Raw genomic sequence first — 17,525 nt, 5'->3', positions numbered from 1 at the left:
TTTCATTACATATTGCGTTTAGACCAATGGTGGCCAAACATGCCCCTGAGGGCATTGTGTTATTCTCACTTATACACACGCAATACAAATATTCTCAGCAACAAAACAAAAACAATTTAATCTAGTTTCTCTCTTTATGAAATGGTACACAGAGGATATTTTCAAAACCCATTACAAATGAATGTATGAATACTTTTTATAGAAAGATTTATAGACATAAAATTATGTATAATTATATTTGTATTTTCATTTGTTCAAGCAATTAATCGCCTAAATTGTATCGATTAAACGATCGACGGTACATACCTACATACATACATACATACATACATACATACATACATACATACATACATACATACATACATACATACATACATACATACATACATACATACATACATACATACATACATACATACATACATACATACATACATACATACATACATACATACATACATACATACATACATACATACATACATACATACATACTACATACATACATACATACATACATACATACATACATACATACATACATACATACATACATACATACATACATACATACATACATACATACATACATACATACATGTTCGGTTGATCGGTAAAATTTTGGCGATTAATTGCTTGAATAAATTAAAATACAAATATATTTGTAAATAATTATTTACCTAATACATCTATCTATCAAAAGTATTTATACAAACATTTATTTGTAACGGCATTTGAAAATATTATCTGTGTATCATTTCACAAAGAAAGCAACTAAATTAAATTGTTTTTGTTTTGTGTATAGTTTGTTTTGTTGCTGAGAATATTGGTATTGCATGTGCATAAGTGAGAATAATACAATGCCCGCAGGGGCATGGTTGGCCATCGTTGGTTTAGGCCAATGGTGTAAAATATGAAAGAGAACATAAATATTGATAGATATATGTAGTTGTTGTTGTTTGTGTGTGTATTGTTAAATGTATCTATTAGGTATTCAAATTTAGGCGATTAATTGCTTGAACAAATGAAAATGCAAACATAATTATAAATAATTATATGTCTACTAAATCTTTCTACAAAAAGTATTCATATATTAATTTGTACTACAAGTAAAATAGTAAATTTTACAGATAAAACATATTTAAAGAAAAGAAAAATATATATTTCTTCACAAAGATAAAGTTTTTTACTTAAAATGTGTAAAATAGTATTAAATATACTGTTTTTATGTGTTTTCATTCTTATGAATTAGTAAATTTTTTTTGGAGTGTACGAGTTTTTTGCAAGTAATTCTGTTGTTTACAAATTGCGTTGTTGTTTTTTCAAATTGTTTTTGCAATATTTGAAACATAGCGACATCAACCTACATTCTTGAATGCTGTTAAGCAACTGAAGATAATTTTTTGTATTTTTACGCTCTTGCTGTGAGTTTTGTTTACGATCGGGTAGTGTACGTGTGAATTGCCGAAAATCTTCCTAATTTGAACAATATGAACGCGCAACGCTGGTTTAGACGATCCCATCCGTTTTCTTATACACAAAATTTTGATAGATCATATTACTTGTGTGCTCGTGTGAAGGGGGCTTAAACCCTGTTGAAATAAACAGTTTACATTATGCCACAATAAATATGATATTTCAAAATGTTGTGTAGAAAATAATAGATGGGATCGTATAAATGCAATATGTACCCAGAAAGAAATTACATTGAAATGTAATGAGTTAAAAAGCCGCATTTCACTACTTATTCGTTAGCATTTTAACTCATTATTTTAACACGGCGATTACATTGGAGGTAAGTGCTTACCACACTCGCTTACAAATCATATAAGTACTTACAAATAATGAGTTAAAAAGTTGTTTTGTTTAAAAAACAAACAAAAAATGCTCACACAGAATACGAACCTGGGCTTCTTATTCGTTCGTTGTCTTACTCACAACACCACTGCCCAGCAAAAACCCGGAAGTACAACTCTTCCATAACCAATTACTTTTCAATGACTACCACTTACCGTCTGTATTACTTAGAAGTACACTAGTAATGACTTTACTTTATTTTCGGCTTTGTCATTTTGTTTGCACATTTTATTTAATTGGGTGTTAAGAATTGTGTTTTACAAAAAATAAAACAAAATTAGTTTTGTATGTGAAAACCATTATTTTACGAGCAATAAAATAGCTAAGTGGTGCAGTGTGTAGAACATTTGACTAACAACCCGAAGTCCCTGGTTCGTATTCTAGCTGGCTCTTTTTATACCCTTCACCTTCGTGAGAAGGGTATATATAAGTTTGTCATTCCGTTTGTAATTTCTATAATATAATTTTCCGACCCCATAAAGTATATATATTCTGGATCCTTATAGATAGCGCAGTTGATTAAGCTATGTCCGTCTGTCTGTCTGTCCGTCTGTGTGTTTGTTGAAATCAGTTTTTAGAGGACCCCAGATAACGGCGAGATTCAAATCTTCGATAATTCTGTTAGACATGCTTTCGAGAAGATCGCTATTTAAAATCAGCAAAATCGGTCCATAAATACCGGAGATATGAGCAAAAATCCGAGACAACCTCTGAAAATTTCATAAAAAATAATTTTTTTTCTTGCTTTGATATAAGCAACAACAACAACATTGCTTATTCATTGAGTATTTCGTTTCATATGTTTAGATGGCTGTGTGTTTCATTGCCTTGTGTATATTGTTTTTGTTTCTTGGTGCATTCCGTTTCGTATGTTTGGATGTCTGTTGGTTTCATGTATTTTGTTTTTGCTTTTTTTTTGAGTATTTCGTTTCGTATGTTTCATTGCCTTGTGTATATTGTTTTTGTTTCTTATTGCATTCAGTTTCGTATGTTTGGATGTCTGTTGGTTTCATTGCGTTGTGTATTTTGTTTTTTGTGTATTTCGTTTCGTACGTTTGGATGTCTGTTGGTTTTACTGCTTGTGTATTTTGTTTTTTGTGTGTTTATTTCATTTAGCGTTGTTATTATTCGTTTTGCTATTGCTATAATAATGATATAAACGGGAAAATGAAATAAATTAAAATTTTATAGAATTGATATTTTTTAAATATACTGTGGTGAAGGGTATATAAGATTCGGCATAGCCGAATATTGCACTCTTACTTGTTATTATTAAAAAACAAAACAACTTACTCACAACTGTTTTGTAAGAGAAATTGCAAGTACTTCTTCAGTTCCCTATTTGTAAGCGTGCGTAGAAGTACTTGCCTCCAATGGCATCACCGTGTTAAAATAATGACTTAAAATGCTAAGGAAGAAGTAGTGAAAAGAGGTTTTATTAGCTCATTACTTTTCAATTAAATTTTTCCTGGGTGCTTAATTAGTTTATTGTGCGTCCAACAATGGTTTTCACATAGAAACACTATTTTCTTTCTTTGTGTGTGTGATAAACAGTTGCTAGCGCGCAATTCAATAAAATGTGCAAATAGAACGGCAAAACTCAAAATAAAGTTCTTACCTATCTATTTATATTACATAAGAGTACTTAAAAGTAATGCAGACGGTAAGTAGTAGTCATTGAAAAAAGTGATTATGTAAGTACAAGCCATTACCGAGTTTTTGCTGGGGAATGATAACATCACACTTTTAAGAGAAAACGCGGATGAAAAATTTTACAGCTCTATGGCTCTCTACATTTTTGAAATGATAAAAAAAAGTTTCATTAGATCAGGGACGTAGAGTAACGTAGATTGATATATAGGGAAGAACATAATGTCGGAATATTGTTCGTCTTCCCTTTTCCAGATATTGATAGCCAAAATTTAAGATCGATTAAACGCCTGTCGTCGCTGACATATTGACCAATAACTCCGGAACTCATTAAAACTTATATTCTATGGATAATTCTTGTTATTTTAAGTCATATTGAAAAACGTGACCTGGTACCAATAGGAGAACACATCGAATATTTTATTATTATGTGACAAATTTTACCTTTTTTGGTATATATATATTTCATGTTTCTAGGTTCAATATTATAGAAAATTCAAAAGTACCTTTTGAAGAACGAAAAAGTACCAAGAAATATCCTTTTTAGGCTATCACTTATTCTGGGCCCTACATACTTAATTTTATGTCTCTAGGTTCAATTTTGTAGAAAATTCTAAAAGTACCTTTTGAAGAACGAAAATGTAGCAAAAAACCCATATTTATAGGATGTCACTTATCCCGGGCCCTACACGTTTAATTTCATGTTTCTAGGTTCGATATTATATAAAAATCAAAAAGTACATTTTGAAGTATGAAAAAGTACAAAGTATCCTCTTTTATAGGTTATCACTTATTCCGGTTCTTACATACTTGATTTTATGTCTATAGGTTCAGTAATATAGGAAATTCAAAAAGTACCTTTTGAAGAACAAAAACCTACCAAAAAGTCCCTGTACTAATAAAATGACTGCAAACTAAAAAGTATATTCTAACTGTCAAATTGATATTTTGGATTTTGACAGACAGCGTACATTAAAGTTCATATATAAAAAACTATCAGCTGTGCTCTCTCATTTATCTACATAAATTCGACTTTCTCAAAATTTTGTTGTTGTATTTCTGTGTGGATTTTAAAAAAGTCCGGACCTTACATTCTTAACTTAATTTTTTAAGCCAATAACACCATACAGTTCCATCCGTAAGGTATTGCTCTTGCTGTGCTTTGTCTTTATAAAGCCCCCTTCACACGAGCACACAAGTAATATGATCTGTCAAAATTTTGTGTAGAAGAGAACGGATGGGATCGTCTAAACGCAATATGTAATGAAACCATCACACATTGAGAGAAAATACGGATGGAAAATTTGACAGTCGTATGGCTCTCTTCATTTTTTGAAATGATTCAAAAAACAAGCAAGTCGCATTAGATCAGGGATGTATTTTTATGTAAACACATACAAAAAAAGTAAAATATCTGTTCCATCTTACTTTGTTATTGTTTTATACCAATCGTGTAAACACAAAAAATATAAATCATACGACTTTTATTCTCTTTTTTGTCATACGGATGGAATTTCATTTTACTTTTTCATTAGACTTGTCGTACGTAAAGTGTGACCGTGTGAAGGGCCCTTAAACAATCAATTACAATAACCAAATATACCATATGGTTACGTGTTTTGTTGTTGTTTGTTTATGATTTCTGTATGTGCATGAACGAAAAATCTCAATTTTTTATGAAATTTATATATATATATATATATATATATATATATATATATATATATATATATATATATATATATGTACAGCACAAACGTGTGTTGTGTACCTTAAGGGAAATCTAGACATATTTATGTACGTGAGGCTGCCATACTTATAGTATTTAATGTTATTTTTCGTCCTTGCATAAAATGATAAAGCTAAATAATAGCTTCTGAGATTCATACGAATGTTGCCAAATTATTGATAAAGTAACACAAGTTTATTATCCTAGATTTGAACCAGCGTTTAAAGCGCTAGTGCCATCTGTGGTTAAAAATGTGCCATGCACAGAACATTTTCTCATTAATAAGGAAAATCTAACTAGAAATAAAGTCGAAAAATCCCTACTGTAACTGTGTATGTTTGCAAGTAATCTTTATAGTGTGCGTTTAGGTCTTTCCTTTTACACGGGGTGAAATAAAAAAATAACAACTCGCAGGAAAGAAAGAGATAATAGATGAGAAAGTGAGACCGCCATATTTCTACAGAAGGCCAATAGCAGAGCAACTCCTTAGATGAGTGCACGTAAAATAAATATGGTGGATTTATTTTTTTGTATACACTCGCACATATACATGCATGAACTTACAAATCCATCGAAATTGTAAACAAGTATTTTATTAGACCAGTCCTTCGAAAAGTTTAAATATGTTTTAATGGGGTTCTTTTCAGCCAATACAAATGTATTAAACATTTTTAAAATAACTTATTTTTATAAGGACAGGTCTACTACTATACACATATATATGTTTTTATCCTAATGCAAAAAAATTTTTTGCATTTCTGGAACTTTAAAATAATTCCTATTGAATATTTTTTGACCTACTAAAAAATTGTTTAAATAATTAAAAAATTATATATTTAGTAGAAAAAAAATTGTAAAAACTTACCTTGAATAGCGATGGTTTGCTGAGGTATCCTGATTGCAATCTTGTTTTGGACCGGATGTCACAATAGCAGGATGTGAATTGAGTACATGATGCGGTGAAGTGTGTACTGAAGGTAAAAGGCTTGGTGAAAACCGGAATGGAAAGTCACTACACAACAGAAGATTATGGATAAAATTAATAAATACGTACATTTAAAATACAAGAAATTAATAAAAATCATTTAAATAGTGGCAACGAGGAAAAATAAATAATAGAGTTGTCAAATTATTTGTGATTGTTCGAATAAAAGTTCACTATAAATGAATTCTTCGAGTATTTGAATAAATTCTAAAGTTCCATTGATTTTTCGAACAAATTATTGTTTTCGAAAATTTATGTATGTAGTTATAGCTACCAATTAAACTACCAATTAATACCATTCTTCGCAGATCTAGTCGAGTAAGCAAATTTGGCAATTGCTAATGTATTTCCAAAATTGACGGTGTAAAAATGTTGACCAAAATAAAAATCGCGAGAGTTTGTGTAAAAAGTTCGTAAGACTTGTTTGGTAGAACATTCATTGTTCACTAATGGACACATCGCTGGAGTCATATACCGGCGTATAGAGAGGCAGATAAAAAAAATCACCACTACACATACACTATTGGTGTTTTTTAATGAAATTGCACTGGAAAAAATATTTGGCTATATTTATAAACAAAATATAATCAATGAACATAAGAATGATAATTTCTTCACATAGAAACAACATTGAAATGTTGTTAAAATGTACAAAAAAGTATTAAATAAGAATGATCTTATTGTTATGCTTTCTAGAAAATTATTTATGGTGTCTTGTTTTTGAAGTTGTGTTTTTGTATTTTCAAATTGCGTTTGCAATTTCTGAAACAATACGATATTAACTTACATTGTTGAATGATGCCAAACAACTAACTAAAATATTTGTATTTTTGACGCTCTTGTTGAGAAGTTCGTATGCGATCGTCTTGTATACATGTAAATTGCCGAAAATCTTCGTATTCAGAAGTAAAGACCTTCTCGGCAGAGAGTAAAAAATAAGTTCTCTTACTGGTTTTTATCGTTTTTTATACATGTGTAAGCATACATGCGTGTGAAATTAAGAAAGCTCTTTGCCGATCAGGGCTATAGAGTCTATATTATAGACCAAAGGTGGCCATAAAGAGAGTTTTTAAAACGCATATGTGGTAGTGTAAAATACAAAAGAGAACATAAATGAAAATATGTGTGATTTGCACTGAAAAAAATTATATGTTTGTACTTTGTTTATTCATATTATTTGTATTATAAATTAATAATGGAAGGAATGAATGTGTCGATGGATGTATGTATTGATGCATGGATTTATGCATTAATGTATGTATGTATTGTTGTATTTAATGTTTTATACATTAATGTATGTATGTATTAATGCATATATTGTTGTTTGTATATGTATTGTTACACGTGCCTATTAGGTATACAAACGATTAACCGTCGATCAGTTAACCGATAAAATTTTGGCGATTAATTGCTTGAATAAATGAAAATACAAATATAATTATAAATAATTATTTGTCTAATAAATCTATCAAAAGTATTCATACATGTAAACATTTATTTGTAACTGCTTTTGAAAATATTCTCTGTGTATAATTTCATAGAGAGAGCAACTAAACTAATTTTTTTTTTTTGTGGTTAGTTTGGTTTGCTGCTGAGAAATTCATATTGCGTGTGTATAAGTGAGAATATCACAATGTCCGCAGGGGCATTTTTGGCCACCGTTGTATTAGACAATATTATCCATATAATAATACATGTATAGACGAAACTGAAGAGGTTGACAAACAAAACAACAATTTTTATTCTCTTCACACAGATGAGTTCTGAGAGAATTAAACACACTTGAGGGAACTTAACCAACGGTGGCCAAACATGCCCCTGCGGACATTGTGTTACTCTCACTAATCGTTTGAATACCTAATAGACACATGCAACAATACATATACAAACAACAATATATGCATTAATACATACATACATTAATGTATAAAACATCAAATACAACAATATATACATACATTAATGCTTAAATCCATGCATCAATACATACTTTCATTAACACATACATCCATCGACACATTCATTCCTTCCATTATTCATTTATAATACAAATAATATGAATAAACAAAAATACAAACGTATAATTTTTTTCCGTGCAAATAACACATGTTTTCATTTATGTTCTCTTTTGTGTTTTACACTGCCACATATGCGTTTTAAAAACTCTCTTTCTGGCCGCCGTTGAACTAAACCTTAGTCCCCCAGAAAGGAGGCAGATAAAATAAGCACTACTACACATGCATAAGTGACGTTTTTTCAATGAGATTGCACTGAAAAAAGGTTTGGCTATTTTCAATTTCCAAGAATGAATTTCATTACAGTAAAATGGAAGCTTTTATAAATAAAATGCAATCAATGAACATAGAAATTATAATTTTTTCACATAAAATAACATTTTAATTTAAAATGTACAAAAAAAGTAATAAATAAGTACGATCTTATTTACTTTTATTATTATGCATTCCACAAAAGTATTTAGAGCAACGATGTCCATTTCATAGCACAATTGTGCTGCTATGAAATGAGCCAGCGACGAATGCACATGTGTAGCGGGTGTACGATTTTATTTCAGTATTTTTGTTTACAGCACTGAATGAATTTAATATGGCATGCGAAAAATATTTTATGATTATAAATGCGTTTGACAATACTCAATGTCTATTATGTTATAAAACATTTAAGCAAATTAGGGGATTTGTTTTAAAAAGTCATTATGATTCTTTTCATAGTAATATGGATAGATTTAGTGATAGGGAAAAAGAAAAATTATTTTTAAAATATAAAATTATTTTTTTGGAAAAACTAAAGAATTGGTTATCTGATAGGGAAGCCAACGAAAAGAATTTAGATGATAAAAGTTTAAAAAAAGAGTTGTCAACTCTTATAAGTTTTATAAATTCCGCACACATAAAAAATATTCTTTTGCTACGAAACTGTCATAACAGCATTAATGTAGAAAATTTCATTAATGATATATGAAATAAATTTCAATTTTTAATTTTGTCCGTAAATTTTATTTTTTGGTATACACAATTTTTCTTTCAGTGCAGTTCTCTTTCGCTCACCAATACAACTACAGTTTTAGTTTTGGACATCACTGATTTGGAGTGTACGTTGTTTTTGCACATTGTGCTCTTGTTTTTGCTTTACAAATTGTGTTTAATTCGTAAAACAAAGCGACATCAACCTACTTTGTTGAATGCTATTACAAAAATTTGTTTATCAACAACACACTAACATTACTTCATTTTGTGCTTTTGCATTCCATGCACTGAAAGAAAAGTTTGTAAAAATTTTTAGTGTTTTTTGGTGTAATGACTTCATTACTTTACAGTGTACTGTATTAGAAATCTTCATATTTTCTTCGCGGAAACTTTGGGACAGCAGCACTTTATTCATTTTCTTATCACTTAACAAAATATATTTTTTCGACAATTTTAATATATTTAAAAACTCTAAAATAATTTATATTTTACAAACAAAAATCATATTTTAGGTATTTTTTCATAAAACAGTTAAAGAACAAATATACTTTTTTATTATATGTTTTAAGAAAAATATCTATACTAATATTTTCATTCACTAGTAAATAAAATCCGATTGATATACACAAAAAATAACGTACCAAAAATGCATTCATTATTTAGTACTTTTTGTGTTAATTCTCACCAGTTAGGTCTTTGACAACCAGTTTCGCCTATATGTTACTATGTATATGATATTAACTTTCAACAAGATGGCGCACAGCTCATAAAACAGCGACATTTTGCGCACTAGTTCTTTTAGCCCTTTTGACGGCATGAATTCGCTCCATCACCCGTACAATACCAATATTATGCGAAAGTTTGCCTTAACGTTTGGATCGTTGCTAAATTATTCGCATAATATCGGTATTGTACAGGTGATGGGGCGAACTCTCATCGTCAAAAGGGCGGATAAAAGTGAATCGTTGGAGAAAATTCAACGATTGTTAATAATTTTTTAACAATAAAAACAGCCTTATTTTAAATATTTTTAACGAACAACACTATTTCAGCCTGCAAACATGTTTATTCGAAATTATTGACTGAATACATTTTTAATCCAACAAATTTGTTACTTTAATGCTTTACGCAGGAAAAATTAAATTAAATCACCAATACAAAGGCGTTATATGATTTTATTTTATGGAAAGTTTAAAGAAAATTTTTCTACTTCCTGATCTTTGTTTGATCAATATAGTAATCGCTGTGTTTGCAGAGTTCTAATGAACTCAGTACTATTTATTATAAATTATAAATTTAAAAACTTAAATTTTTAACATGTCTTCTTTCATATTTACCTGGATAATGTGGTATTAATGGGTAGGGAGGTAGGATAAGGACTTCTAAAACTAGATGCTGCTGAATATACAGAAGGCGTATGCCTACGGATAAAACAAGAAATAGTTGGAAATAAGCGGTCTCGATTATGACTTTTGTTTTTGTTGTAATGAAATGAACGTATGTATAAAAAAACGTATGGACTTACCATGATGCCACTTGTGACATGTCCGGACTTAACATTGGGTAGGGATATTGACCAGAAGGGAAGGGATAAATTGCTGGTCTTGTCAAGCCTAAAATTAAAAAAGAAATATGTAAGAAATATGTAAACTTTTTCGATCTTATAAAATTTAGCAAGCAGACTGAAGAAAATTTTAAAACACATCATTTAAACAATTCATTTTAAACAATTTGGTACGATTAATATATGTTTATTAATTTATGTACATGTATTCCCTAGAAAGAAGGGAACTGTGGTTATTAATCGGGCGTCATGAAATAACTCGCCAAAATTTTAGAAAATTAAAAATTGCCCCAAAAAACACTTACAAAAAATTGGGGAAAAATTTAATTTACATACCTATATGGTGTAATATTTCATTATGAAAAACTGACCTAAAATTGGGGTCAGTTTTTTCGTTTTTGACTTTGGGATCATTTTTCCTGAAGCCATTTTTCGGTTATTGTTTTTAAGGAATGTCACTTCATACTTCATATGAAACAAATCCCTAATTTTAAAATGAAATAAATTTCCATTTAAAAATTTGACTTCTAGAGATAAAAAATAACAAATTATGAAACAAGTCGGTTTTAGTGACATTTCTAAAAAAAAGTAGGTCGCTCACACTTTCGAGTCGGGCTTCAAAGTTTAATACATTTGAGTTTAATCGCTTAATAAAGATTCCCTTAATAGCCGGCCCAGTTGGCCTCATGAAATAAATCCCCACGAAATAACTCCCAAAAAAAATTAAATAAGTCCTCAATTTTAAAAATGAAAAAAGCCCCAACGAAATGAAATAACTTCCTAAATTTAAATGAAATAACACCCCGCTTTTGAGGATTTATTTCATATGAAACAAATCCCTAATTTTAAAATGAAATAAGTTCCCATTTAAAAATAACAAATTATGGAACAAGTCGGTTATAGCGACATTTCTAAAAAAGCTTAAAACAATTCAGTTTAATCGCTTAATAGAGTTTCCCTTAATAGCCGGCCTGCGCCCGCTCGCAAGGACTTTCTACTCTATGGTATGTCCAACAACGGCTTCACTTAATAAATATTTCCGGACGCAAGGATTTACCACTTTATAATAATACCACTCTAACGGCCTAAAGCCGAACACTCTTGATACAGGGAGAGTGTATTCATAGCGAAGCCGGTGTCCAATGTACCCCAGAGGATAAAACCCTTGCACCCGGCCGAAGGCCGTCTATCAGACATATATTTTTTATTTCGTGTGACAAAAGTAATATAATGAAATAACTCCCCAAAAATATTTTTAGGGATTTATTCCATTTTTGAATTTTGAGGAATTATTTCATAATGAAATAACTCCCCATTTAAAATGTAAAATAATGCCCAAAAAACGAATTAAATCCCCAAATTTCGTTGTTTTTGCTTTCTGAACAAATTTTTAGGGAGTTATTTCATTTTTGTTTTAGGGAGTTATTACGTGGGGAGTTATTTGATGACGCCGCTATTTCACTGGGCGCTGCGAATTATGGCCCCAGGTAAAATGGTCCCAAAATATAAAACGAAAAATTGCCCCAATGTCGGGGTCAAAATTCATTATGAAGTATAACCCTAACATTCTTTAAGAAAAATCACCCCAAAATAAATGAAAAATCTCCCCAAATATTGGGTTAATTTTTCGTAATGAACAATTACCCCAAAAACGTAAATGAAATTTCACCCCATTTAATTTAAATTCAAATATAGGTGGCGTGTCATAAAATCCAGTGTCATATTTTCCATGGGCGTTATGACTCACTAAATGAGTCTAGTGTCCATGGACGTTATAACAATTTCAAAAGTGTCACAATGCATATGAGCAATGTAACATAAAATCCATGGATTTCAAAGAGTCCATTTATCAAAAGAAGGCTTAATTTAGCGAAACCGGTATTCGAAATAACCCAGAGTTTAAAACCCCTGCGACCGGCCGAAGGCCGGCTATCCAGAACACTTTTTAAATAAATGCAACATATACCAAATTTAGTAAAAATTCTTTTGGGAGTAAGAGTGTCACTTTCTTAAATTCTTTACAAATTTTCAAATACAGTTCTGTTTTAAAAGTGATACAACGCCAATGGATTTTTAATTTTTATAAAATATTAATAAATAGTAATAATGAAAGATCACCCCTAATTATTATATGGTTTTATAGGTCCCTTTTTAATTTGTTTTTAATATTCACGTATTTTACAAAATTTAAGAATGAAAATTAGCTCCAAAGGAAAAAAAATTTTGTTTTGGGATATTTCTTCATTTCACAACATTGGGGTCATTTTTATTTTTTTGCAAAATGCAGTATTACCCCAAATGTAAAAATGTTGAAATACCCCAAAAAAATAAATATAAAAAAAAAACAAAAATTTCGTGTTTTTGTTTCCTGTATCTTTGCTGGGGCCATATTTCGTTTTATATTTTGGCGCCATTTCACTGTACCCCTAATTTATCTTTTATATTCACCACTATAAAATTGCGTATATCTAGATTATAGAGATGTTTAAAACGATGTAATATGTTGATAAGAACATTCGAGAATAATGTTAATAATAATGTTAAAAAAACAAATGCGAACATTTGTTTATCTACTGACAATGATCTGTCAGCGACAAGTCAAGCATAGAAGCAAATGTAGAACGTTCGCTCGCTGGTTCGTTCCATTAATAATGGGTACATAATTTCAATTTGATTGCCTAACATAGATATCCATCCTTGCTTAATACAAAATTGTTCTTCCTATTTGGTACTTAATGCTCTAAAAGGGCTTTTTTGCATAGCTTGCAACAAATGTATACACCACCATACATGTAACCAAGTACGTTTATGTCACGTCCTCTTGCTGCGACATGAAAATAAAAAAATAAAATACTCCCAATATTGTGGAATAAAAAAGGGATCATGAGCAAATTTTAAAGAACATGTGTAAACAGAGGATTAAGACTGATTATTTTGCCGGCTGTGCTTTAGATTTTGTTTGTTGCCTTTGTTGTACGTTGTTGTTTAGTTATCATTAGTAAAGTAATTTTTAATTAAATTCAATTTTTATTGTTCGTTCATTGTTATTGTTTGCTAAACAAGATAGAAACATTTTACTTGTGGGGAGTAAAAACTAATCAATTGATTTAAAATATGGACAGAATAAAAATGGAGCTGTAAAAATAATTTAATGTTTCTATGACAAAGTATTTTTAAATATAAAACTACACAACGAAGGACCACATAAAATAATGTATTATAATTCTATTTAAATATTTATTTATGATGGAATAATAAAATGAAGTCAATTCTACAAAAACAACAAAAATCGTATACTTCTGTCAAAAAGTGTGTATGTTGCAAGAGTGGTCTTTTTATACCCTCCACCACCATCAGTGGTTATAGAGGGTGTATATAAGTTTGTCATTCCGATGAAATATTCATCTGAGACCCAACAAAGTATATATATATTCTGGGTCATTATGAAATTCTGTGTCGATTTAGCTATGTCCGTCTGTTATCTGGTTAAAACTAAACAAAATAAATCAACCAAATTCACTGAAAATATTCATTGTCCTAAGCAGTTTGGTATGGAAAATCAGCAAAATCGATTCACGACATAAAAAGTTATAAGTAAAAATTTCAGACTGCAGTAGTTTTCGTTTATAGTCATCACTGTTATTGTCACATTAGTTATATTGTCAATTAGATTTAAATGTCTCTGTCGAACAATTTCATATAAAAAGATTTATAATAGTCCATTTTTGATATAAGCACTTTTCATATACATACATATATGCCATCTACCCGTGGCTATTAAAAGTCATGTTATATGAAAAAACTTCACGATATTGTCACACATGAAATTTTTTCTTTTCGACAAAAAAAAAATATACCGTAAATTAACTAGAACGATCCAAATGATGTTGAAGACTAAATACTATTTTGCGACATATTTGCTTAGAACAAGATATAAATTCAAATTTTTTATTAAAAAAAATAGAAGATACAACTGTAACCAATATCCTCAAGCTAAAACATACTACTGTTATTGATTATTTTAAATATTATAATATATTTTTTAATTAAATGGATTTATGAAAATAATATTTATTTCCTTAATAAACATGAATTTTTATATGAGAATTAATATATAAGAATTTCCTTATAATCACATTGCGGCATATATAAAAAATTTTGTTTATAATCACTTCAGCTATATATTCCTCAATTTGTGTGCAATTAGAGAATTCTTGAGTAGTTTAGCCCAAGGATCAATTATGTTAAAAATCTTAATAATCGATCAATTTCCAATAGCCCCCATACAAAGATACCCAGCAAAAAAAATTTGAAGTTGTTCAAGAAGAAGGGATATGTTCATGATTTCTTTTGTACGTATTCTTGTTAATGCATTTTAAATACATGCCAAAATTCTTATAAATACCAAGATGGCTGAATGCTTAACGGATTTTAATGCATTTTGAAATAAATATTGTGCACCAATGAAAATTTGCATGAGAATCATCGAATGTTCACTGGTTATAAGCACTCATTTTAATGTCGTGCTATTATTCCAAATACGAACCCATGCTCGCCAATGACACGCTAATGTTAAAATCATGCATGTTTCCCCTAAATATGAACCAGTTCATTATCAGTTGAACCCATGCATATACTACTTTTTTTGCACGTCTTTTTTTGCTGGGTACATATTCCGGGAAATGAATTTATTGTTAAAAACTCCCTATATATTAATATAATATAAACATAAATCATACTACCCAGGTAGTATGCCCACAATTGGTCATAGCTTCTATACTTATATATTACATTGATAAATAAAGCTATCGAGATAAAATTCGGCACGAATATGTTTTGTGTAAGTATCAATCACTCTACCAATTCCTTTCCGGATAGTCCCGTAATTGGTCATAGCTCCCATATAAGGTCATCTTTCGAAAATCACTTAAACCCACATATTTCATTAACTAATAAAGCTATGGGAAATTTCGTGTCAATGTCTTCCGATTTGGATGAAATTTGCCCCAAGCTTAGACCATTTCCTTTAAGAGCTGTGTGGATACTTAGTGGGATGCGAGTGCGATATCTATAAAAAAATATTTGAACTCAAGAAGTAATGCTTTTGAGTTAAAATATTATTTTTTTTACATAAGCCCCTTTCATCCAACTATGTAACTATAAAGCTCGTAAAGGAAATGGTTTAAGATTTCTTTGGAGTAAAAAAATACAACAAAAAAGTCCATTTTGAAAAAATAGGGGGAATTTTTATTACAAATTTGAAAACGTTAAAATTAGAATTTTTAAATTTAATTTGTAAACCTAAACCAACCTAACATTAACAAAAAAATATTTATCTGAGAAAAATTTTGTTAAAAATCTTATTTTATAATAACTTATTGTTATCTTAAAGAAGAATAAATAATATTCTTATATTTGTCAATGGTTTATTGAAGGTATTTTAAGATAACGTTTATGAAACGATTTTCCTGAATTTTGCCTAAAATTGGTTAACAAACCTGAAATAAGTTTTTATGAATACAGCCGTAGGAATGATTAAATTCAATATTATTTATATTAGTACAACGTTAAATATTTAAAAATCAACAAATATTATAACAGAGTTTAGCATTTTTATTACAAAAGTCAAAGTCAAAAAATAACTTTTATTTCTGCTCGAAAAAATTAAAACAAAAATTTAAAAAGAATGGTATTTTCTTAGACAACGAAAATGGTATACTTGATATTGTTCTCCGATATTTTCTTGTGATCAAATATAATTATTATTTTCGGCCCCTAGCCATTTCATTTACTATATAATATGAAAATGCATGGACGTTGTGAAGTTAATGGATAACACTACTGTAAGTCAATATTCAATAATTTAACATTTTCTTATTTTGTACAAGCTGTACAGTAATATGTACTCATTAAACTATTTAAACGAAAGAAGAAGAAAACGTTCAATTGACAAAATCAACAACAATCACTAATTAATGCAAAGTACATATAATGTATTATTGTTCTGTTTAAACAAAACCCGTTGAAAAACCCCAGTAGTTGTTTTTTTATATTTTTGTTTTTTTGGTATTGCTGTATTTGTTTACACAAGGACTTAAAAACATCATTATAATATGTCGTTCAAGGGGTGAATTGGTAAATTATTTCCACATAGGTAAGGTACCCAGTAAACAATTTTTCCAGACATGTCTGATGTCAGAAATTTTCTGAAATAATTCTTATATTTTATCAGAATTTTTAACGAATTTCTAAATTTCGTTTAGACATTTTACAGAATAATCGGCAAACTGTTTGTTAGACTTTTCTGCATATTTTCTGAAGTATTAAACGATTAACATCAGACTTGTCTGCACATTGTCGAAAGGGAATTTCAGTGTTACGATAATTATGAGACTAATCTGCACATTGGCGGAGGACAATTTTTTTTTTATTTCTATTTTTCTTTTTAGACATAAAGGAGAATAGTCTACATTTTCTGAAGTAAAATATAAAATGGCTTAAGAATTATATCCGATAAATCTGCACATAATCTGAAGAGATTTGTTTTTGTAACTTCGTCAGACAATTAAGCGAATAATATAAATTTCCTTTAGATATTTAACAGAATACAACTCTGCACATTATCTAAAGAATTTTTTTTTTTATAAAAATCATGCACAAAGCTGTTTCTATTTTGAAATTCGTCAACTGTACTTTAAAAGGGAATTTAATTTTTATTTTCTTAGTTGGTCTTTGGAAAGCAAGCAAGCAAGC

General features: G+C 29.5%; 1 protein-coding gene across 9 annotated transcripts in view; it reads right to left on the bottom strand.

The window, feature by feature from the left end:
- Positions 1 to 17,525, bottom strand: part of LOC119615953 (protein pangolin, isoforms A/H/I/S) — a 141,978-nt gene that overhangs the window by 29,490 nt on the left and 94,963 nt on the right. For 8 of the 9 annotated variants that reach the window (XM_037972004.1, XM_037972009.1, XM_037972010.1 and 5 more), the window contains 3 exons: positions 10,734 to 10,821; positions 10,546 to 10,629; positions 6,105 to 6,251 (listed from right to left, as the gene is read on the bottom strand). In XM_037972004.1, the coding sequence (XP_037827932.1) occupies positions 6,105 to 6,251; positions 10,546 to 10,629; positions 10,734 to 10,821 (319 nt within the window). The remainder of the gene's footprint in view (positions 1 to 6,104; positions 6,252 to 10,545; positions 10,630 to 10,733; positions 10,822 to 17,525) is intronic. The other variant, XM_037972011.1, reaches the window with a different exon arrangement.

This window comes from Lucilia sericata, unplaced genomic scaffold, assembly GCF_015586225.1.
Source record: "Lucilia sericata isolate MDLA Ls3-8-SP2 unplaced genomic scaffold, ASM1558622v1 Contig000049F_arrow, whole genome shotgun sequence".
NCBI classification, from domain to species: Eukaryota; Metazoa; Arthropoda; class Insecta; order Diptera; family Calliphoridae; genus Lucilia; species Lucilia sericata.
The sequence above is the reverse complement of the archived record's forward strand: the minus strand, read 5'-3'. Positions and strand labels throughout refer to the sequence as shown.